This window comes from Squalius cephalus, assembly GCF_949319135.1.
Source record: "Squalius cephalus genome assembly, chromosome: 25".
Classification (NCBI taxonomy): Eukaryota; Metazoa; Chordata; class Actinopteri; order Cypriniformes; family Leuciscidae; genus Squalius; species Squalius cephalus.
The window spans coordinates 13,268,432-13,294,101 of NC_137146.1; the positions used below are offsets into that span (position 1 = coordinate 13,268,432).

At 37.1% G+C, this 25,670-nt stretch overlaps 2 protein-coding genes across 8 annotated transcripts in view; one reads left to right on the top strand and one right to left on the bottom strand.

Moving 5' to 3' along the window:
* Positions 1-370: 370 nt before the first annotated feature.
* cspp1a (centrosome and spindle pole associated protein 1a) lies at positions 371-25,424 on the bottom strand. Its single transcript, XM_079862595.1, has 29 exons — positions 24,682-25,424; positions 22,538-22,652; positions 22,354-22,417; positions 22,101-22,204; positions 21,899-21,979; positions 20,855-20,950; positions 20,350-20,675; positions 17,638-17,717; positions 17,463-17,559; positions 17,315-17,372; positions 16,222-16,571; positions 15,928-16,046; positions 15,731-15,815; positions 15,414-15,525; positions 12,901-13,048; positions 11,129-11,224; positions 10,656-10,777; positions 10,410-10,559; positions 9,729-9,869; positions 9,517-9,624; positions 9,022-9,088; positions 8,811-8,937; positions 8,398-8,537; positions 5,357-5,494; positions 3,548-3,591; positions 3,351-3,414; positions 2,294-2,376; positions 1,803-1,953; positions 371-1,160 (listed from the first exon to the last, which is right to left on the bottom strand). Exons 1-29 carry the CDS (start codon positions 24,720-24,722, stop codon positions 955-957), a joined length of 3,513 nt encoding a protein of 1,170 aa, XP_079718721.1. The 5' UTR covers positions 24,723-25,424; the 3' UTR covers positions 371-954.
* relch (RAB11 binding and LisH domain, coiled-coil and HEAT repeat containing) overlaps positions 24,869-25,670 on the top strand; it is a gene marked incomplete at its 5' end in the record, with an annotated part of 53,560 nt that continues 52,758 nt past the window's right edge. For 6 of the 7 annotated variants that reach the window (XM_079862575.1, XM_079862576.1, XM_079862578.1 and 3 more), the window contains one exon: positions 25,025-25,481. In XM_079862575.1, coding sequence (XP_079718701.1) covers positions 25,025-25,481 — 457 coding nt within the window. Of the gene's footprint in view, positions 25,482-25,670 lie in introns of all 7 variants that reach the window. The other variant, XM_079862577.1, reaches the window with a different exon arrangement.

The following is a 25,670-nucleotide window of genomic DNA, read 5'->3' on the forward strand; positions in this document are numbered from 1 at the left end:
ACGACGGAATGATTCCAGCATGTATTTCACAATAGTCAAGAAATACAGGCTGGAAAACACTATACTATTTTTAAAGTCACCATTAAATCAAAATAGACAGTTCATTTTTGTAATGGAATATTCCAGTATTCCAGTAATAATTTCCACTCCCTCTTGCAGTCTATAGACATCTCTTCTCTGATGACGTGTTTACTGGTATGAGGGCGGGGCAACCTGTCACTCACATGATGTAATAGCAATAGCAAACCACAACCATCCAATGAAATAATGGAAAAAATCAAGTCCCACCCTACATTTTTTCGTGTTCGAGAAGCCATTTCACTCAAATATGTGTCATGAGAAAAGAAAAGACAATCGCAACATCCGTTTCATGATGACTAAGACAATTTTATGTTTGCGGACATCTGGTTGAAAACCCTAGTTTAACCCTAGCCACAGATGTCACTTGAAATAAGAACAAAGTGTTTAAAAAATCTTAAAATATTTTATTTATTAATAGTCAATAGACTAAATTTTCAGGTATACTGTTTGCATATGCTTGCATAACCTCATATTCCTACTTACAATTCATCTTCTGTAAACTAATCGTTAAAAATGAAAAACAAATCACAAATTGCAACATTGGAAGTACAGATCTCTTACCTGACAAACAAACAGAATTCATGCTGTTTACATTCATACACTGTCACAGTAAAAGTTAATTTCTCCCAGACTGCACTCTCTGGCTGGAGGGAACAGACTTGATTAATGCTCCAAAAACAGACTCTTAATGCTACAGGAAGTGTTCCAAAACTTCCTAAGTGTAATATTTCATTTAACAACAATTTACAATCTTAAAGAAACTTGACTGATAAATTGTAAACATTCATCTTTAGCATCATGTGCACACGTTTGAATAAACGCATAAAATAGCTATACAAAGTTACAAAACTGGTTAAGAATTCAGAATGTGATTTAACCATGATAAGTGGACGGCCCTTCCCAATCCTGGCCTGCATGGTTTCGGCTGGATGGCCTGCGACCGCTCGTGAATCTCTTCAGTGTATCTGAGGAACTAGGACGTAACCAGGGCTCTGTGGCAATGGTGTCAATGGAAACAGGCCGATTGGTTGAAGGAGTCTGTGGCCATAGCTCCTCCCCTTCCTCAGCTGACACTTCCCCTTGACAGCACAAAAGATACACATCTCAATGCTTCTGACCTACTAGTTTGCGTTTAGCAAGCTAACGGTTTAGCATAGCAATAAATCTTCAACTGTTTCGCCACCAGCGTTAAAAACAAATAAAAAAGTTGCCAGCCACCGTTTTAACGGGTTTTTTCTAGCTTCATGCTTTTTTTTTTTCAACACTTAAAAAAAAAGCTACATTTTGAACAGTTTTGAAGAAATTCAGTACTCTGTCAGAAGATGCGTGATAGCGCCCCCTATTGTATAACAGTGAAAACACGGAAAGCCGGAAAATTCAGTCAATGGCAGGGAAGCGTTGTCTCATAAATGATGGAAAATTCAGTCAATGTCATGGAAAGAGTTGCGAAAAGAGTAATATCACAATAGCATGCTACATTTTTGATGTTTGATTAGTTAGGATATCTAGATTACCCACCCTTAAATGTTAGGTAAAACAGCAAACCTCGTTCGCATTAAGCCCAAAATACCACTGCTCAGGTTTGTTTTTTCTTTTTGTTTTTTTTAACCCAATCAAAGAATGGAAAAGAACTTTGTCTTGAGCGCCAGATTATGCGACAAAGTTGACCAGACTTCATGCTAGTAGTCAAAAGTAGTCTGGCTGGGCGAGAAGTTCCTGACCTGATCTCCAGTCGTGTTCTCTCGTGTTGTTCAGCGATGTCATCTTGTTCTTTGTGCGCTCCCTCAGCCGTTCTATTTCTGCGCTGGTTAGCGAGTGCAGGGACTGGCTGTCAGGACCGCTGTCAGGTCGAGTGTACCTGTTTACCACATCCTATCGACAAAAAAGTACACTCGTTCAGCGCAGTGTCTTTGTGGATGCATTCAATAATAAAATAAAATACTAGCTCCGTTCCAAAACCTGATGGAAGGCTTCTAAAGAGTAGGCAGGCTTCAAAGATACCTTGCACATATTCTTTAGCAGAGAAGACAATCGTATCAAAGTATCAATATACTATTTTACACAATATTTGTGCGCCATGTTTATTTCTTTTTTATTAGAGGATTACTCCAATGGAATCAACTGTGAGTCGAGATGATACAAAGTTTTGGAACAAAGCTAATGACTTTGCTTTGGTCAAGTGAGGATGTAGTGCACAACAAAGGTCTCTTACACCAGACACGTCTGCCTTCCTAACCGCCGGTCTCGCTCTCTGGTCACGCCTGGATTGGAGACGGAATGAATCGCCACTGGAGTCTGTGTACAAACAACTGATTGGTTATTTACAGCCGACAAACGTTCAGCAACAGCAGGCTCTGCAGTCCTTCCTCTCTCTCGAGATTCTCTCTAGCTCAAACATGCACGATTCAAGCAATCAAAGCTTGGTAATTGAAACTGAGCAAATGAAAAGGCATTTAATGAATGAGGCCGAGACTGTTTTGGGAACTCATTTACAAGGTGACTGCTGATCTCTCTGGGGCGCTGCTGTGAAGACAGGCATTAGTCAGTCTCTCTTCTGTCTGGTGTTCATAGCTGTCACACTAGCTGTCATTCGTCTCTGGTGGCAGTGACAGCAGCTGCTCATACTGACACACACACACACCCCTATACTTCCCACAGACGCCTATTGTTTTTAAATTATGTTAATCGATATGCCCCAACTCTAATGTACCCCTAAAGTGTTTTTTAAATTACATATCACATTATATTACTAAAGCTAAATGGTCAAATTAAAAATGATCTAAAGAACTAAATATCACAATAATGTGATTTTTTGACAGGCATTCTGTGTTGCAGACAAGCAATGTAACTCAACTTATGTGTTGAAGCCCTGGCGAGATTTCATATCAGTTTCTGAAGACCTTATAGGAAGTATGGGCTTTACAAATATATCAAAATAATTAATGGCAGAATGTTAGTATACTTATGTATGACGTCCTTTCTTCACACAAAAGAGATTTTGAAGAATGTTGTTAACCAAGCAGTTTTGGTTACCATTGACTTGCATTCTCTCAAAACTATTTCTTTTATATTCAAAAAGGAAAAAGTCATGCAGGTTTGGAACCACACGAGGGTCAGTATTTTTTGAGCAATCTTACCCTTTATGTATATATGCTGGTGGGTGTAATTTAAATGTAATCTAGAAGTCTAAACTTTTCAGGTGAAAAAGCATTTGTGTCACGCTGGTGAATAAAACGCTTCTCTCCGTTTTTCATTTTTGAGGAACTTACCAATAAAGGCGCTCTCTGAGTCTAACAGCAAGCGTCTGCCTGGATCCTCTGCAGAATTCAGCCTCTGGGGTGATAAACACATCAATAAAGACGTCAAGTCAATAGCCAGAACCGTCAGACAGTGCTAACAGAGTGCAGATACCCTTTAAGGGCTCAGAAAAACAAACAAAAAAAAGTAGACCTTTTCGTAGACATACCTGCTTATGATGCTGCTGTCCTGAAGACACCACATCAAAGTAATCTGCCCAGGGGAAGACAGGTATGAGTTCACAATTTATTAATATATTCAGTAAATGCTAAAAAACATATATGTAATAATATATAATATGTCACTTTTGATCAATTTAAAGCTGCAGTCCGTAGCTTTTTTGGGTTAAAAATTATCCAAAATAAATTTTTGAGCAAGTACATAACCAGCCAGTGTTCAAAACTATCTGCTTGCCTTAGCTCGATTCAAAATGGTGAGCTTGTAATAATGTTTTTAATTCCAGTGGTACTGGTGGATTTCCAGGAGTCTCAGCTAGTAGGCTATGAGTGTGAGGAAGTTGGTGGTGGATATTTATAGCCTTTTCTCGCAGCACTTGATATAATTAAACTTATCAATTTGATGGCGGATCCAGAAAGGTTCAAACGACAATCACCAGTGACAACTGGAGATTCACCCGTTGTAAAACGCGAAAGACTTCGGACTTCAGAGAAAAAAGAGACTGCAACCGGCCCATGCGTAAACAAGGATAAATATCGTGAGGGCATTAAATGTAGTCACGCAATGCTGATGTTGTTAACATTAACAATTTGAGAACAAAGTATAATTTGCACAGTTTGACGTGATATGATAAGCAATCGTTAGATTTAATCAGCGCGATTTACTGCAATGCTTTTTTCCCTTAGTTGGTCAGAACAAAAGTGGATGTTACTTACTTGTTCAGACGACATTTTCCGATGAAAATTCTTATGTTGGTCATACTTCCAAAAAGTAGAATCTGTGATTGCGAATGACAGTATCAGCGCGGTGATTGACAGCCTCACATTCTCCTCAAAACATTGGATTCATCCGCGCTGTGCCATGCCGAGGCACAACGCACGTAAAGTTGAGAATTCCGCGAATAACTGCAATTGCAGATTTCGAACAGAGATGGCGACAAAGAGGAAAAACTGCGGACTGCAGCTTTAATGCATCCTTGCTGAATAAAAGTATTAATTCCTGACCCTAAGATTTTGGACAGTAGTATATATATTATACGTTTCCAAATGAATCTGCATTTTGAACAAATTAATCAGGTGAACCAATGATTCAATGGTGAATTCATAAAGAGAGCAATTGACTCAAATGTACTCTTAATTCTTGAATGAATCAGCTGTTTGAATGAATCGAATTAATTAATGACTCAATGACTTATTCATTAAAACATTTACCACCACCTACCGGCAGTTTTAGTTTCTTATTTAGAGTATCACTTCATTTAAAAAAATATTTTCATATTTCCATACAAATAAGAAAAAAACACATTAAAAGTATAGTTCTCTCAAAAATGAAAATTCTGTAATTTACTCACCCTCATGGCCATTGAAGCCTTAAAGTTTGTGTAATAAATTATATGTTGAATCAACAACAACAAAAATCTAATGAATACTTAATGCTTTTCTCATTTAACACAATAATGACTTTAAATCTTTTGGTTTTAAAATCTTAACATTTTCAAAGATTCTGCAAAGGGTTCAAATACTTTTTCTTGCAACTGTATGTATGCATGTATGTATATATATATATATATATATATATATATCTATATATATATATACACACACATGCATACAAGCATACATGCATACATGCATACACATATATATATATATATATATATATATGTATGTATGACATGTATGTATGTATATATGTATATATATATATATACACACATACATGTCATACATACATATATATATATATATATATATATATCAAAATAGACATAAAAAAGCCCATTCCTCACAAACAGACTGACCAGCAGCTTTGCCCCTCCTCAGGCTGTTGATGGTTCGTTGCTGTTGTCGTAACAGAGCCTGTTGCTGGATATCTAGACTGTGATCATCACTGGGGGGGTCTGGATATGCCTGCCGCACCTCCTCACGGGATGCACCTTCTGATAACACAAACACACACAGATAAGAGTCAACCTCTCCTCCAGGACTACAGCATCACTGACAGATAATGCAGGGATGTTGAATACAGATATGGACACACATAATCCAATCACAGAAAACACAGACTCATATTGCAAATCAGTGTTGTCCATCATACATGACAGGGGAAGAACAGCAGCTCTGCCACAGAAATGTAGAGAGGGAATCAGAGCTGGATATAGAGCATGACAAAGCAAGGGCATGGAGCCAGGCGCTGAGTCACGGCTCGCGGAGATGCTACTCATTTCTCTCCTGCTGGGGGGTTTGATGACTGATACGACTATTCGACCCATGGGGTGAGAAGATGAGAGGGAGAGTTGATGAATATATCTTCTGAGCAGAGGAGAAGGTTAAAAGACTTCCAAAGGGACATGAAACACAGACATTCCTCAAGGAAAACACATTAGCATCAGGACATTGGATATAAAATAATGCAGCTTTCACTCAACCACATCCAGGTTTTTGCTCTTGGGATCCAAGTGTAATTAATTTTAAGCCTCAAATTTAAAATCCAACGATAATTCATACTAGCAACAATGATATTCTCCTGTTTTATCTTTAACTTCTCTATTCGCGTCTACGCCAATAACCCCGACAAAATGTCTATTGCCTATATCTAAAAGTGGTATTTTATTTATATACTATTATAGTATTTATTCATATTTTGAATTGGCTTTTAAAAATTAAAAATTATTTCACTTTTTTTATTTCAAGGTTTAGGGCCAATCTCATTTCTCTGTCTTACCCCTTCCCCTACCCCTTTGTCTGCGTCTTCCCCTTGCCCTTCGATACCGAGTGAAGGGGGGTAGGGGGAAGAACGTTTCTCTAAGAAATGAGACACCACTCGATTACCGTTTGCGTCATCTTCCCTTTCCGCTAGCTGGCTGCTACGTCAACAGTGGCGATACGCGTTGACATAAACAAACGAAGATGCCGTCGTCTCGGGTTGTGATATCGATTGCCTGGTCTCTCTTTATCTCTGCACGCTTGTGTGCCATCAGTCAAAGACATTTTTTCATTGTATTTAACGGTGGCGCCGGCGACACCATAAGCAAAACATTAGCAAACGGCAAATAGCGCATAGCTTCTACTGTAGCTAGCGGTTAACTAGTGATTCAAAACAAAAACATTACAATTAAAACCGCTTGAACGTTTTATTAAAGGTATCATAAAACACGAGTGTCATTAAACTGCTGAAAATACATACATTTGTTCGACTCACTTCTGAGAAATTCCTACCCCTCTCTTTCAAGTGTGGTCCTCCGCAGACTTCGTTTCAAGGGCTATGTAGCCCTACGCCTTGGCCCTAGCCCTTAATCAAAATGAGAATTGGGACACCACTTCCCCTCACATGAACGCACAAAACCGAGGGGAAGGGGTAAGAGTAAGGGGTAAGACAGAGAAATGAGACGCAGCCTTAGTCATTTTGTTATGTTTGTCCTTTTTATTTTTTGTATACAGTAGTCAACATTTGAAGTGGATCAAGAAAGTTCATCAAAGTTGTCCTAAGAAAAGAACGGTTTGATGAAAGATTTTGATCCACTTCAAATGTTGACTACTGTATATGTTTCTATTTCTTTCATTTATAACCATTTCAGTTTTAGTTAAGTAATTTTAGTGCTTAAATTTAAAAATATAATTTAAGTTAGCTTCTAATGTTTCAAGTTTTTTTTATCTAATATTTAAAATTTATTTTCAGCTTTATTTCAATTAACAAAAACAATTATTAGTAGTTTTAGTTAACTAACAACAGTGAGTGATTACCAAAGGATACTTTTTATTAACTTCATCCATCCATTCATAAGATCCATCCATCCATAAGATCCATTTATCCATCCATCCATCCATCCATCCATCCATCCATCCATCCATAAGATCCATCATTCTGAATCTAAAAGTTTAACTTAAAAGGCTAAAACCTAAAATCTATTTAAGGCAAGGCAGTCAACATAGTGGCCATCTTGGCAAGTAGTATCTCGCTGAACTAATTTAGCCAGTGTGTTAAAGTGTGACTTTACAAGCTATTTGGAGAGCAGATGGCAGTTTTTTGCTGTTACACTAAAGCCATAGGCGTCGATTTCGGTGGGGACGGTGGGTACGTGTACCCACTAGATTTCGTCATGAGTCATTTTGTACCCACCACTTTTAACTTAACGTCCATAATAATTGGACTTTGGGTTAGATTTTTTGACAGTTTTCAGTGGTTATGAGGAGCAATATGAGAGAGAAATTTGGGGATCATTGATCGTTGTTTAGGTACATTAAACCATGTTAAGCTTTTTTCCTTATAATAGGCTCTAATGAAGCAGAAACGCTTAATGTAATGTCATGAAATTTGGCAATCATTGTTTAGGTACATTAAACCACGTCATGTCATATTGTCAACATGGTACTTATGAAGCAGAATAGTGGGTCGTAGTCTAATGCTTTTTGAAAACTTAAGGCTTTCTTCTTCATAAAACGAGTCGGACATCATCACATTTTTGTATACATTTTTATTTATTTACACTAGTAAGCTATAGGACATCTTCTTTCAAAAAACGACCTGCGTGAAAGAGAAAAAATAAATGAATGCATCATTGTACCCAGCACTTCTGAAAATGCACTTCCGAATGCGTCTCTGTCCCCAGCACATTTCAAACCAAACTGACGCCCATGACTGAAGCTAACAAAGGATCAGAGCGTGGGCAACAGGAAATGAGTGCGGCTGTTGGTGGATATGTGAAGGTAATAAAGGCTGGTGAATGGGATTTCGGGAGCCATCACGGCTGTGATGAGTCTTTTTGAGTGAAATTACAGGCCCATTGAAGAGTTCTGCAGACATTTTCCAAGCAAAAGACAGGAAACTCTGTGTGACATTTACCTCTGTACTTCAGATGATTAAAATCTTGTAGGTTGTGCATGTTGGTTGTTGCAGTGGTGTGGGAAGCCGGCCTCCTGCTGGGTACTTGTCTGCGAAGTCTTGCCACTTCAAAAACATCCTCCCGGCGGTGTTCTCTTGGCCTGTTCAATATGTAAGGCGTAATGCACGGTCAGAGGGTCATGATGACAAGACAAACCATGACAGGATGATCAGGTACATCATTCTGAAGGGGTTTATTTTGAAATATTGACTGTACATTCTCCCATTTACTTCATGGCTACTTACTAAATAAATAGGAACACCAGTGAAATATACATAAATATGTTTGTGGAGGGAAATTAACTTCATTAAAGGCTCTAATTGACACACGTGTTCTGAATGTGTCTGTGCAGGATGTTTGTTTATTACCGTACCTGCCATGAACGGGAGGGAGGTGGTCATTTTCGTTGGACTGCATTAACTGTCCCTCCAGGCGCCTCTGTTCGCTCCGCAGCTGCCTACGCAAGGCTGATAACTCCCTGATCACTGTCTGCTTTTCTTCTGAAATAAAAAGACAGTATACAGTTCAGGGACTTTGTCCTTCATAGCTCCGACGGCTGGAGTACAAGCGGTGATGAGAGTTACCTGTGGCCCTGATCTCGTTCCTGCGGGCAGGCACCGGGGGAGAATGTGGTGCTGACACCGAGCGCATCTAATTGAAAACAGACAGAGGAAAAAAAAAATAACTGTGATTAGTCACTTTAAATGTCATTCACTTAGATGTTCACTTTTTTTGTTCCGGTGGTTGGTTTTTGTTATCGAAACTAATTTATTTTTGTTTTGTGAAATCACAGTAAAATTGTCTTGTTTAAAATGTCATTTCCACCACAGAAGGCAGCTAAACACGATATTGTCGTTTGAGATGTAGAGGAAATGACAATGAGGTGGACATTTTCAAGACTTTCAGAGAGGGAAAAAAGACAATGCTCCTGTGATGGTGATGAATGTACATATGAACATTGTTAGAGGACTAGTGAGAGTGTGAAAAGTGTTTATTTTCTAGTGTGCCCATAATTGAAGAAAACACCCAAGCATTGGCATGTGAAGCATGATGTAACTGTGTGCAGGTGTGTCACTCACAGACACAGTTGCAGAGGAGCGGTGGCTCTCCGCCGATGGAGGTCTAGGAATCTGCTTATGCAGTCTCTTCTGCAAGGCTGGTAGGGGTGGTGACGGTGCCCTGTGGACCTTTTGGTATTTGAGAATGATATGTCAGCACAGAAAAGGATGTTTGGCTTGAGGTAAAAGCCTCATGAACAAATGTAACAGACATGATAATGTGCACCCTTCACCTCCTTCTGTGTCTGCTTCTCTCTTTCGTGTCTCTCCCTCAGGGCTTCGTTCTCTTTCTCCTCCTCTTCTTTCTTCAGTTTTTCAGCCTCTTTACGGCGCTCTTCGGCTTGCCTGATCAACTCCCCATTTTTGGCTATATGCTGTAAAATAGATGACAGAAAGGAAGCACATCCTGTGACTCTGTACCTTTCTTTTTTCTGCGAAATTTTGCATGTGAAATCCAGTCATTCCAATAGGAATATTCACGATTTGGAGTTTCACATAAAAGTTCCCCACGCAGATTTCTCTTACTTTCAAGTTGGCCACATGAATTTGTCGAGCTGACCAACTGCTTGGTTTGTGTGAGCTGTGCTTTATACATCGCTACACTATTGACAATAGAAGTTTGTTTTGTTTTTTTAGGTCAAGGGCTAAGAGTTAGCAAGCATGCTCCAGTTAGACCCTGCTGGTAGATGCTGTAACACCTCCATAATGGGGGCAAAAATCATCTTTTTCCATCGACGGCCTCAAAAGAAGCTGTTTGTTAGGGATTATAAGGGTGTGTTAAAGCCTTTAGAGTATTGACTATTTCATTACATACTCATATGTTCAATCTGGGTGAAGACCAGCACTTCAAAGTGAATACATCTTCCTTTCAGCAAGCCCTTTTTGGGAGTCATGTAATATAACAAGCAAAGAACCTCTTTCTCTTTCTGACGCTTCCTCTCCTGCTCTTCCTCATACTCTCTTTCGATCCGAGCTCGCTGTTCGGCAAGCCGCCTCTCTTCTTTCTCGTCTTCGAGCCGGCTCTGCTCCCTCTCTTCTGCCTCCTTTCTCCTCTTTTCCTCGATCTGTTCATCCCAAAGATGATGACAAAGTGAAATGGCAGGCCAAAAGCACAAACAACATTATACAAAGGTGACTGAATGAGGCAAGTGAGTCCGTACCTGTTGCTTCAAACACTCCTTGTACAATTCCTGGTCACGGAGCTGCTGTGGAGTGGGCAGTTCGTTGAAAAGTTTACCCCGTGCTTGTACAGGTGGCTGAGAAGAGGAAAGACCTGCAGGCTCTACAGGGGTAGAAAGGATTTGGATGGAGTGTTCGCAAAGGTCTTTTATTTTTAGCTTCTAAAAGGCTTGATGATAATATCCACAAAGTTAGAAGCTTTAATATTTTTTATACATTTTATATTTATTTTTAATTAAATATAAATAAATTGTACAATTTAAAAATATGTATATTTTTCTAAATTTCTATATATATTAATTTAGAAGTGCACAGACCCTACAGTACCTTCATTGACCACTGGCTGAAAACCAACTCTAAGTGCATGTCATTATAGATATTTAAAACTTCTATTCCACAAGTTGCATAATTTTTCTGATTGTGAGACAAATTGTAATTCTGTGGCCACAGTTACTTGATGCATAAGGTGAAGTAGCCGCTGGAGTCTGGGCTACTCTGCCTCCGGAATCATAAGAGTCCACATTTGATTTATGCATTTGTTTCAAATCACCTGAAACACAGAAACATGAATATGATTTAATTACTGTGATAATAAATAAAATTGATACCACAACATTTCTGACTGTAAAAATATAGCATAGACTGAAAAACAATAGAAATGTATGAATTGTTTTCCGTGAAGATTGCCAGCTCTCAATTCCAGACCAAAATTTCTGAATCAAATGACACTAAACTATAAGTGGGATGAGTGGGATTTACACTAGTTCAATTTTTTGGGGTCTGTAAGGTTTTTATAATGTTTTTGAAAGAAGTCTTGTATGCTTACCAAGACTGCATTTATTTGATCAAAATACAATAAAACAGTAAAATATTTAAAATAATGGTTTTCTATTTTACTATGTTTTAAAATGTAATTTATTCCTGTGATGGCAAAGCTGTATTTTAGCATCATTACTCCAGTCTTCGCTGTCACATGATCCTTCAGAAATCATTGTAATATACTGATTTGTTGCTCAAGAAACATTTGTTATTATTATGAACAGCTGTATGGCTCAATAGTTATTAGTGTGTGTATATATAATTACAGGATGTGGTGATTAATTAAACTAATTTTTTTTTAGATTAATTTTTTTAAGTCCAGGATTCTTGAATGAATAGAAAAAGTTTAAAACAGCATTTATTTGAAATAGAAATCTGTTGTAATCAATGCTGTCAAATCAATTAATTGCAATTAATCACATCTAACATAAAAGTTTTTGTTTACATCATATATATATATATATATATATATATATATATATATATATATATATATATATATATATATATATATATATATATATATATATATATATATATATATATATATAAATAAATATATATAAATAAATATATATATAAATATATATATATATATATATATATATATATATATATATATACACACACATATACATCATATATGTGTATATTTTATTATATAAACAAAGACTTGACAGCACTAGTATAAAAGTCTTTACTGTCACTTCTTATCAATTGAATACAATTCTGTCCAAAAATGTTATTGACACCAAACTTTTGAATGGTAGTGCATTTAAGTTACATAACTACACTATATAGTTGTGTTCATAATTTTACATACCCCTTGTTGCATTTACATGAATATAAATTAGAATTAAAAAAAAATATTATATTCACTATTGCCCTGATTGAACCGTAATAAGCATCAATGACTGTTTGTAGACTTCTGTGTTTTTGTGTAAGTGCCTCACTTGACTTGTTGAATATATCAGGGTTCCCACATCTTTTGACCAATGAAATTCCTTATCTGTGATTTTTACATTTTTACAGTCATTCATGATACTAACCCTAACTCACAAAGAACATTTCTAGCTGATGAGATATTTCTGAGTGGAGCAAAGCTAGAAAAAGAGAATCATATTCACTATAGGAATTCTCATGATTATTCCATGATTTTATAGATTTCCATGACCGTAGGAACCCTGATACATTTAAATATCTGTGTCAAATGTCAAATAACTTTAGAGCAGTTCTAAATAAAAAAATGCATTAGTATTTGATTAATACCTTGCAGATTCACAAAGGGTATGTAAACAATAAAAAAAGGTTTTTAGTAATACTCCCACTAATGGTGGATTGCACTACTTAAAGCCTTATTAAACTGCAGTGACTGGACTGAGTGAAGTGTGAACTCTGCATGCGTACTGATGAGATTTCCATGATCGTCTCTAAGAGGGGCTCCTCCTCCTGCTCGTCCCCAGGGCTCGTAGGCCTTCATCTCAGCCTCTATTTTAGCGTCATACAGCTCTTTTTCCACCTTCTCATTATACCGTCTCTGCTGTCGTTCTTGAATCTGTGCTCCATAAAATTCAGACAATTAGGCTTTGTTCAAACAGTGCATCATCTGGTTTGTTTTTCAGACAAGAAAAAAAAGTTAAAACCTTATCTGCCGTAATTTGACAAATGAAAACCGAAACATTCATGTGTTTGTTTGGCTCTTCAAACTACAAATAAACTAAATGGAAGAGTTTGGCACAGGGAAAATTGCTGCCTACCTGAATGAAGCCTCAATGTCAAATATTGTAATTGTAGCATCAAAGTAGTATTACTCAACATATAATCAGACTTTAAAAGTAACCTCTGAGAAGAAAAGTTCAAACTTTCAGTTAACCACTTCTGATCGTAACCCTGATCTGCCTCTAGATTCCCTTTACCTTTGGAAATAGTGTATTCTGCTCTGATCTCTTCCTGTCAGACTGCTGAAGTTCTTGGGGAACTCAGTAACATTCAAGGCCATCCGTCTTCAAACCCTTCACTGCACTATTTCAGACTCAATGATCTTGCAACCAGGCAGTTAAACAAACATCTTTCCAACTATCTGATATATCTTTCAGTATTAAGTTCCCCTGAGGAACTTATTAACTGCCTCAGATTTTATTAAAAATATATTCATTTGTGTTCCGAAGATGAATGAAGACTAAAATTTCATCTTTTAATATAATTTCATTATTTAATATTATGTATCTGTATTATTATTCTTTATTAGTATAATAATAATAATCAGTTATATTATCTAATGAAGTTCAAAATGCATGAGTTAGACTATAAATTGCATGGCCACATGTGTTTAAGGATCATATTTTAGAAACAAGGAGGGGAGCTGGGAGAGTTATATATTTTGCTTACAGGTACGTGTGCAATGCAACGTTCACTGAGCAGAGATGTTCCACTAATGATGATACTTCAGTTGGCATGTTCTTTACAAGGAAATGAATGTTTCAACTGATGCAAATGTACCACTAATGTATACACAGAGGGAAAGTGGATTGTACCATGTGGAAGCATGAGGTATACGTTCCATTTTTAAACATTAGCAACATGCTTTTCTACCTTACAAGGAAGTTGAAAGTCGCTCAGTGGTGTATATAAGCTCAATCTTACTGTACTACGGCAGAGAAACATTCGGAACACATAGACCTGGCACGAATACAACATCTTCTGAAGTTTCTCTCCTAAGCTGACGAATAAAGATTTTTCTTGGCAAGATAACTGGTGTCCGGTTCCGTGAATCAAATAATAACGGGGAAAAAGGCTTAATTCCAAGTCTACAATGAAAAAAAGTCTTACAGGTTTTGAAAGACATGAGGGAGAGTAATTAATAACAGAAATTTAATTTTTTGGTGAACTAACCCTTTAAATGACTTAAAGGGTTAGTTCACCCCAAAATGAAAATTCTGTCAGTAATTACTCACCCTCATGTTGTTCCAACCGCGTAAGACCTTCGTTCATCTTCGGAACATAAATTAAGATATTTTTGATGAACTCTGAGTGCTGGATCACTTCTCCATAGGCTGCTAGGTGACCGAAACTTGCTGGCCCAGAAAAGTTATTAAAGAGATCGTTAATATAGTCCAAGTGACTACAGTGGCTTAATCTTAAGTATATCAAGCGACGAGAATACTTTTTGTGGGCAAAAACAAACAAAAATAACGACTTTATTCCACTTTTCATTTCCTTCTCTCTGGGCCTCTAGTTGGTTCACGTAGTGTTTTTGCGTAGCGCGTCTGTGTTACACGTCACCACGTAGGCTCACAATTGGCCGAAGGTGGTCATGTGTGTGATGCGTGATGACGTGCAACACAGACGCGCAGCGCAAAAACACTACGCGAACTCAGTGGAGGCCCAGATAGAAGGAAATGAATAGTGGAATAAAGTCGTTATTTTTGTTTGTTTTTGCGCACAAAAAGTATTCTAGTCGCTTGATATACTTAAGATTAAGCCACTGTAGTCACTTGGACTATATTAACGATCTCTTTAATAACTTTTCTGGGCCAGCAAGTTTCGGTCACCTAGAAGCCTATGGAGGAGTGAGACAACTCTCAGATTTAATCAAAAATATCTTAATTTGTGTTCTGAAGATGAACGAAGGTCTTACGGGGTTGGAACAACATGAGGGTGAGTAATTACTGACAGAGTTTTCATTTTTGGGTGAACTAACCCTTTAATGCTTTTGGCTTGTCCCATGTTGGAGTTTTTGATTTTCTAAACTGTATATAACAATTGAAATCCTACAATGTACAACATAGAGGTCATGTAGTGATTTTTATTTATTAAATCATTAAAATGTAGGGTGATAGGGTAATTTAAATAATTAATTTGGACCCTTTCTATGGCATGACAATTAAAAAACCTCATACCATAAAATATTGTGAAAGTACCTGCTGCTTAAGGGCTTCCTGATAGCTAACCGCACTTTCCTTGGGCTGCTGCAGCCTCTTGGAAGAAAAGAACGCTGGTTCTGAGGGAACAACTCCAGCACGGCTGATCGGTCTATGGAGAGACAGAGATGAGCATTATGTTATTCTATTATATTCTGGTATATCTGAATAAATGTTTCCCCAACTGATACCTCAATTTAACTTGCCATTAAAAAAGCAACTCAAACATTATAAATATATTTAGAAATTCATATTTCCACAGTATTTATTTTGTTTAGTCATTTCAATATGGAAGTTAAGTATGAAAACGTGTCTACTGTGTAAGGCCTCCAGAGGGAGGCTGCAGAACAGGCAAATGTGCTTCTGGAGGGATGTGTGACTGTTGACCCCCTGCTGGTCCATCTAACACACACACACAAAAACATCATATTAAACAGGGATTCAACAGCTATATTTATTACGAAATAGTCAGGGAATCCAAGCTAGAACGCTAAAGCAAATATAGGCCACTCACAGTAGGCCAAATTGGGGTCTAGAGGATTTCTGGCTCCATAATAGTAATATGCATTATCATAAGGCGTTTGATAGGAGTCAGGGATGGATGGACCCAAAGGAGGATGTACACCTGTAATTCTGACATCAGAGAACAGAAATATTTCATTAAATATGTAACAAAATAGTGCCTATAGTATTATTGAGGCATATTATAAAACACTTTCACTTTTGTTATTTCTTTTATGTTGTTAATTCAGAACAATTGTTGTTTCAGTGCAAAATCTAAGAACATAACACAAGATCTAACACAAACCTTGGGCCAACTATCTCCCCGAGGGTTCTTGAGAGGCTTCTGTGTTTGTCTTCAGTAACAGTGGTTGCACCATTGGCCCCAAACCCTGCTCGAGCTTCCAGACCAAGGCCTGATGTGTTAGCCAATCGGCTTAAGACAGTGCTGTGGTCCAGAGTCGGGGACTGGAAAGCAACACGAGGTCTCTCGGGAGGTGCGCTGTATATTGGTTCTTGTGGAAGTTTCTCTTCTTTGAGCCGCCTGGCAGAGTCATCCCTGAAGACCCCAAGACCCAGCCATGGTTGGTAAGGCACATTCCTTCTCCTGTCCTCGTATTCCTGGGTCATGGCACCAAATAGTTTGATTCGGTCTGCCTGTGGGAAACAAGATGATATGACTGTAAATAGGAGCACAGCAGCTGTTGCATAGCTATGGTTGCAGTGAAAATGTGTGTCAAAGCCCAGAACACTGGGTCAATCTCAAATTCTGTCAAGTTCCGAAGTGAAAGAAGATTTTTTTTTTTTACTTGAACACTATATTATACGTCTTCTAAAGCCATACAATAGCTCTGTGTGGGGAATAGGACTAAATTATTCATTGATAATCTTAACCAATTAATATTATGTCAAACAAAAGCTGCAGAAAGCTCCCCAGAAAAATAACAGCATATGGGTTTAAAAAAACATGAGGCTGAGTAAATAATCACAGAATTTATTTTTTTCAATTTCATTATGGAAGCACATTTTTGAACAATTACTTTTTATGACAATTTAAAGGATTTAAAGACAAAATTAAAAATATACTATATAATAAATATTTAGCATAAAATGGGCTTAATTTTCTTTTTTCGCAGAATATTTATGCTATATATATATATATATATATATATATATATATATATATATATATATATATATATATATATATATATATATTCGTACTCTTTAATGTCATGAAAATGTCATTATATAAAATAGTCATTAAAACATTTCTAGATGTTTCTAATATTTACATCCTAAATTTCACATATTTAAAAAAAATATATAAAGTATAAAACCATGTTTATAAAAATGTAAAACAATGGCTTATCAAAGATTAAAAATCTGACGACCTTCACCTTTTTTTCTGGATCAACAGCGCCTGTTGCAGCCACTCTCAACTCAAGCTCCTTTTCCCTGTATAATTTGAGTTTAGATGGTCAAGTGAATATTTGAGCCCTGAAAGATTTTAATTCAAATACCCACAATCATCAAATCATTTCTCACTTTCTTTTGTTCTTCTCTTTTTCGGCTATTTGCTGTAGCAGCTCAAGTTTGTAACGTTGCTTCCTCCTCTTAGAGGCCTCGTCCCCTTCAGCAGTACCTATATGACCAAGTCACAGGTTACAAATTACAGACACATTTTTATATATACTGTAAATAAAGTTTGATTTGACCTTACCAATCATGAGTCCTGTAGCAAACTCTGTCATCTTCTGCTCGCTTACAGATCTGGTTTGTGCTCGAGTCGGTCCTTGTAGACTACATTAAAATCACACAAAGCAAAAAAAGCTATAAAACTCCATCAAGTGTCTTACACTAAAAACACACCCTGATCACTGCAGCTCCGGCCAAACCATTACGTCACACACACACACACACACACACACACTGGATTAAAGAGCCTAGCTGCAGATCCATCAGATGCTTTAAGCCAGCCTCCCCATCAACACCAATCAATACAATCCCACTGATAGAATGGACAATAAATCCAGTCGATACAACTTTCCAACACAGCAAACTCAGCGTTTCCTGTCCCTGCATTGTTAGAAACCCTCAGACTTAATAGTTAAATTCTCATTGACTCAATTGTTAAATCTAAAAAATTAAGGCTGAAAACCATCACATCTTTCAATTTTTTTTTTCCAGAACAGGCAGACTCAAAAGCCAGAAAATTGAAAGGAGGGTTTATATAATACAGACTCCTGCTAGAGTAATTACCACTTGATTCACTGCAGTTTTATTTTCACCGAAAGTAAGGTGAAATAAGTTACTTTCACTGAAAGTAAAGTTGGCTTTATACCCCAATTACTCTAATTGCAGATCAGTATAATTGAACTGATGTGCTGTCAGGGTCTGTCTATTCTTCTGGTGACAGCTGTCTGCATTAACTGTGTCTAGAAGGTAAGATGTCAAATTTAACATATCTAAAACTGTGTGCAACCCTTCTACTTTCTACATTGGTTTATATTTGGCTCTTCATCTGTTTAAGCTATTTTTATTCGAATGTTGCTATGGTGATGATAGATATTTTTCACAGATATAGTCAGACTGTTAATTTCATGTCTTCTACAAGAAGTTGTGAAAAACACCATCTGCAAATGTTTTTTTATTATTATTATTTATTGCAAAAACAACTGTAAGCTTTTTTTTCCTGCTTAAACCATCTTCTTTCCATGTATGCATTATATTGCACTACCCTTGAAAAAATGTGGGTCAGTAAGATTTATTTATTTTTCCAAAAAAAAAAAAAAAAAAAAAAACTATTCAGCAAAAGCATTAAATTGATGAAAAGTGACAGTAAAAACATATTTCTGAAGGTCCATGTGACATGGAGACTGGAATGATGGCTTCTGGAAATTTAGGTTTTCATAATCACTGGAATAAGTTACATTTTAAAATATATCAAAATAAAATTACTTAAAATTATAATAATGTTTCACAATATAGCTGTTTGTAATGTATTTTTGATCAAATAAATGCAACCTTGTAACATAAGACACTTCTTTCAAAAACAATTTTTCGTTTAAAAATCATACCAAACCCAAACTTTTGAACAGTAGTTTACGTTAAAGACAATGGTGAGGAAGATGGACATTAAATATTGATTTGAATTTTTTTGTTAATTATTCATATGAACTAATTATTTAGTCTATATAATTAATTTATTAACTAAATCAAAAATCTTTTACTTTTTATGTAAGCAACATTGGAAAATGATTAAATTAATGCATGGGGGGAGGGGGTTGCGCTGAATTACATGGTACATTTTGTGAATGACAAGCACTAATATTGTGTGTAGGGCTGGGCGGTAAATGTAAACGATTTCATATCGAGATCGCGATAAAAGTTACATCGATAACAATGATACGCTCTGGACATTTTTATTTGATATGGATTAAAACAGCCTATCACAAAGCAGAAATAAACGTGACAACAGCCGGTCAGTGCATGTCACTAATAAGTGATTTCTGCGTATCTTTGTGTGACTAAATGGCGTGGTTTCGTCTGATACACAAACTCAAACACGTGACGCTCACTGTGTTTTCAGTGTCTGCCATCTCAATATACGAGGACATGAAAACATGCTTTGAGAGTCACTTCACAAGCTTTTCACCCAGGAAAAACAACCGTCAAGTACACCGAAACTGAAACTAAAACTGAAAGATCTTCACGACAAACTGTCAAAATAAAAGTTTGGTTTAACTTCAAGAAATGATGACAGAAATATATCACTACTGTATACTCAAATGTACTTCTCAAAGTAATAATAATAATAATATTATTATTTCTAAAGAATATCATACAACCAAGATATTTCTTCATCCATGTTTTCTGTTGTGCAGCCTTTGAATAAAATTAAAAATGCAATGTTTTGATGTAAATTGTTATATTTTCATTTGATTACATTTTAAAGGCTTGATTAAAATGTTAAAGTTTATATGAATTTGTGTTAAATCATAAAACACAGAGTCCCCCAAAAAATAAAATGGAAAACACAGAATTTCATGGGGCCCTAAAGTAAAAGGTATGAAGTATAAAAGGTATGTAAAAGGCTCTATGGAGTTTAATTGTGAACAAAAAAGTTTACATGTTTACATTTATTTTCAAGGTCTATTTGTGGAAAGCATTTCCTTCCCCATTAATAGTAAATTAATATCATGATAAATATCTATATCGTGAAAAAAATATATTGTGATAATATTTTTGCCCATATCACCCAGTCCTAATTATGTGCATGGAGCTTTCGTCAGAGTTCCACATGGGCCTAATTATAACCTATACTAACTTGAGATGGAAGTCCCTCAAGAATATTATTCTTATTATGCTTCTTAAAATATAAACATATCAATTTCTGAGTGCCACCAGAATAAACAGAAAGTGGAAGATGCACCTGTGTGAGCTGTGTTTTCCTCCTCTCCTGTTTGCACCAGTGTCTTCCTGTATGTTTCTAAGCCTTTCCTTCTCAAGGAGTTCTATCTCCTCATCAGAACTGGTGTGATCTCGGTGAGGGCCTTCCCAGCGATCTGGCGTCTTTACCCACTGTCTCCGTGGCCTTGATACCTTAGGCACTCCAGAAGTGGGCTCAGTCAGAGTGGCAACATCCCTCCTTGAGAACACAATGTTCTCTGTGCCCTGAATGCCCCTTTGCGCTTGTACCTCTGGAGAACCAGGTGAGTACTTTGGAGTAATAGATCCAAAACCATCTCTCTCCAGGGTCTGACAGAAACAATCAACATTATGCTGAGAATCAGAGGATTCAAGGCAAGTTTCAAGTCTACAGAGTTTTAAAAAATATTTTAAATTGAGGTTCAATAAGACTTTTGTGAAGTTTATTTATTCCTAGTGTTGCTGTATAGAACATTTAACAACAATATAGAGTTTTATTTCATTCAAACCTGTGGAGTACTTGAAGTTTTCCCTATTTTCTGTGCTCCCTCTTGCCCTCGGAGAAACATATTATACTCCTTTTTTCTCTCATCTTGCAGCTTTTCCTGGGTAGATTCACAAAAGACAAAACTGTTACATTAAAGAAGACCTATTATGCTTTTTAATCTGTGGTGTATACACAATCTGTAGTTGCTGTTCGAGCGTGACATTTCCAAAACACGCTCAAAGTGATTGACGAATTACAACACGCTGGTCCAGTCGACCAATTAGAGCACATTGCGCTCTCCGGATGGAGGGGCTTATTAGAGACAGGAACTGCATCCGAAATCAGATACTTCCCTACTATATAGTAGGAGAAAAACAGTATGTGACAAAAGTAGTATGTCAGAAATGACCTGCTTCTCCTGGCGAGATTCTTAAGTGTGCATACAATGGACACTTTACTATCGGGAGAGGATTTGTGAATGGCAGTGAAGCGACATTTATAACTGATGCTGGTAGGTCACATTATAATGACAGCATAGCAAATGTAGTGCGTCCATATTACATTCATACTACACACACTCATACTATATAGAACGTACTTTTTTTAGTGGTTGTGACTTAATTACTTATTCAAAAATAAGTACCTACTCAAGAGAGCATGTGATTTCAAACACCGCCAGAGTGTTACTGACAGACTGGGAAGAGAGGTGCTGCAATAATGTAAAATATGTGTAAACAAAATCAAGACTTTGTAAAAGGGCATAATGGTCCCCTTTAATAGAAAAACACATTTCTATGATAATAATAAACAAGTATTAAATAATACTTTTATGTTTGTACAAATTTCTAATGTTTACACAAAACAAATCTGCAGTCCGGCAATATACTGGTTGCCACAAGATACCTTATCCACTAAGCGTAAGCAAATCATTTTTCATGTCACTGAGGGCTTGCCAAACAGAAAGGGTGGGTCTTTGTGCAACGGACTGAACTGGGTTATGCCAAGGAATGCAGAATTTGCTTTAGTGATCCATACGTAAACAGATGGACAACAAACACAGGTTTACCTTCGCTGATCTCCGTTCTTTTATGGGGAGAGACAGCATGTGGGACTGTGGAATTGGATCAGCAATCATTTGATTTCTTTTCTAAGAAAGAAATTACTTTATTAAAAAAAAAATCAGGTGTGTAAGTATTTTTTTAAATATATTTATTGTATGATTTATTCGCTATATATACTGTATATTATAAAAGAGGAGCATACTGAACCTCAGACACAAAGCGCCGGTAATCAAGTCGTAGCTCTTGCTTTAACTTCTGCTTTTTTCGTTCATATTCCTCTCCCAGAGGTAAACTGAGTCCAAAACTCTCTTCTGGAAATAAAAAGACAAAATTAAATTTCCAATGGCATTTTTCAAATATGAAAGAAAATCAAATGTATTTTTTTCTTTTTTACAATATCTAATATCAAACACTTAATGCATTTGTCCTTAAATTATACATTTATTGAAATAAAGCCTGCCTTTGGTCTGTTTGGGTTGTGTTTTGTTAGCAGGTTTGATGTTCTCCTTGTTACCAAAACGTGTCTATGAAAGATGGACAATAAAACAATAACTTTTCTTAAAATACATATATAGACATAAAAATGTACGTGTTTAATTTTAAAACACCCAAGCAGCAGCATTGTTATTAGAAATTAAGCTCACCTTCATCTCCATGTACGGTGCTTCCTCTTCTGTGTTCGCCCTTCTCTCCTCCATAAAGTTGCTGATGTTGACATTCATATTTTCCCGAACCAGAATCAGCAGTTGATGAACATCTCTTGGCAGGAAAGAAGCAGTTATCAAATGAAGCTCTCATCAATAATAAAAGACTGAATATGCTGCTGTCTGGACATGGAAATGGAGAGAGACTTTGTTTAGAGGAGAAGATGTGGAGAGCAGGCGCTGCAAACGCAGGGGTTGTTAGGCAACATCTCAACACAACACACGCGCCTCTTCAATCTCCCTCCCACACTTCAGACAATGGCTGTGTCTCAAAAAAACTAGTGATTGGCCCATTGAGTGGTATTCCGAATCGTGAATTGTCAAGCAAAATAAACGGGTGCGAACGGTACCAACCATTTGCCTGTAACGTTACGTGTTAAAACTCTTGCTTGTCGATGGTTTGGTCCGTTTATCTGAAACTTTTACGAGACCGTCACTATTAAAGTGAGCAAAATGTCAAAGATACGAGATGGCTATTAATAGTATCTTGCGACTTATGTGGAACTGCAGCTACTATCTAACATTCACCATTCAAAAGTTATTCTCACAGCTGACTATGATATGTATTTCAAAATAAAAGTCCCACTTTTACTGAGTGCCCTTACACAAATAACCATGGTAACTATAGCTTCCGCTACTATTTTACATAAAATGTTCCAAAATAAGGGGACAAAACAAACCGGTAAATAAAATGACGAATATTAGGTTAGAACATCCATTAATATAACTAGATTGATCCTCTCTAAATAATAAATAATTAAAATTAATTAAAATAATTAAGCAAACCTTAAATAAACCTTAAAAACGAGGTCCATGCATGAGAACTGTTATACACCTGGCAGAGAGCCACTAAGAAACAAAAAAATATTTATTTTGGTGTTTATTTGATTAAAAAAATATAATTGCATCACTGTGTAGTAATGTACCGGTACATGCAAATTAGAAATGAATGTATGGTCAGAGAGCCTGAACTGAAAACATGCTATGCTTGGTTCAGTCCAGCAGATGGCACAAACAAATGCCTGATTGTTTACAAATACCACGTGAACTTCTATGGATGGCCAAGCAGACGCAATGCAAACATTAATCTGCATTGATATCAGCTCTTTTACAGTTGAGATGACTCGGTCATCATGAGATTATATTTATCTTGAAGTGTTGTTACTCTTATATAACCCTTACCGGCAGAACAGATGAAGACAAGAAAAGCTCTCTGAAGCAGGTGTAGCTTCTTCAAAATAGACAGACAGATGATAGATAGATAGATAGATAGATAGATAGATAGATAGATAGATAGATAGATAGATAGATAGATAGATAGATAGATAGATAGATGATGGAGATGGACGGACGGACGGACGGACGGACGGACAGAGATAGATAGATAGATAGATAGATAGATAGATAGATAGATAAGACAGTTGATATAGATAGATTAGACAGACAGATAGATAGATAGATAGATAGATAGATAGATAGATAGATAGATGATAGATAGATAGATAGATAGATAGATAGATAGATAGATAGATAGATAGATAGATAGATAGTTGAGATAGATAGATAGATAGATAGATAGATAGATAATTAGACAGACAGATAGATAGATAGATAGATAGATAGATAGACAGACAGACAGACAGACAGACAGACAGACAGATAGATAGATAGATAGATAGATAGATAGATAGATAGATAGATAGATAGATAGATAGATAGATAGATAGATAGACAGACGGACGGATGGACGGAGAGAGATGGATGGATGGATAGAGTGTCTATCTATCTATCTATCTATCTATCTATTAGACAGTTGAGATAGAAAGATAGATAGATTAGACAGACAGACAGACAGATGATAGATAGATAGATAGATAGACAGACAGACAGACAGACAGATAGATAGATAGATAGATAGATAGATAGATAGATAGATAGATAGATAGATAGATAGATAGATAGATAGATAGATAGATAGATAGATAGATAGATAGATAGATAGATAGATAGATTGATAGATTGATAGATAGATAGATATATCATACATTAATAGAAATACAATACTAGATAATACATTAAAATACGTTTTTTTGGAGCTTGCAGAACAAGTTGAAAAACACTGCATTGCCAGAGATTACGGCTGCCTGCTGTATTGTTTTGCATTGGATAAATAAACGTTGATTTCTTATGTTTTTCATTCATTGGATCTTCACACGTCTACTTGTCGGATCCCGGTTAGGGTGCATGACGTCATTTCCGCTCAGTTCTTGCAGGGAGGAGGCGGGGTGCTGAAATGACATTCGGCCCCACCAACCAAAGCATATCCAGAAGCCCCGTTGATTAGGAGCAATAAAGCGCTCTTGAAATCCGTCCAGGAAGACGGATACACATATTAGTCAGATAGCTGGGTGAACACTTTACGGCAAAATGGCGGCGGGTAATGTCAACCCGTTTAACGTGAGTGATTCGGAGGAGGAAGCCGAGCACAGGCAGGATGGCGCGGACTCCGAGCGCAGCCCGAGTGATGAAGCGCAAGGCCACAGCCTCGGTCCCTTCTCTCCCCCGGCGTACTCCGAGCCTGCCGTTCTGCTGTCCAGCAACCGAACCAGCCCGAGTGTGGACGGTATACCAGCGTCGGCCGCTGCGGTGGCTGGAATAGGAGTAGGAAGCGCAGAGGCACGGGTGTCGCTGGATGCGATCGCCGCGCAGCTGCTCCGGGATCAGTACATCCTCACGGCCCTGGAGCTGCACACCGAGCTCCTGGAAGCCGGACGCGAGCTGCCTCGCCTGCGGGATTATTTCTCAAATCCAGGCAACTTCGAAAGGCAAAGCGGAACTCCACCCGCATGCAAAGAGCAAGGGGTCGGTCCTGGAGGTCCGCTTAGTAAGTATTCAATGTTCATTATGTAGGTCCAATAACCCTGTAAAGTGTAGTCTTCCTATATGAGGTAACGTTAAATGGACGTGTTTCAAAACCTATTGAACTACCTTCAGCTCAAAAACATCCTAGACCAGTCTAAGATGATTTGCTGGTTTCCTGGTTAGGCTGGCTTGGTTTGAGGGTTTTGGACAC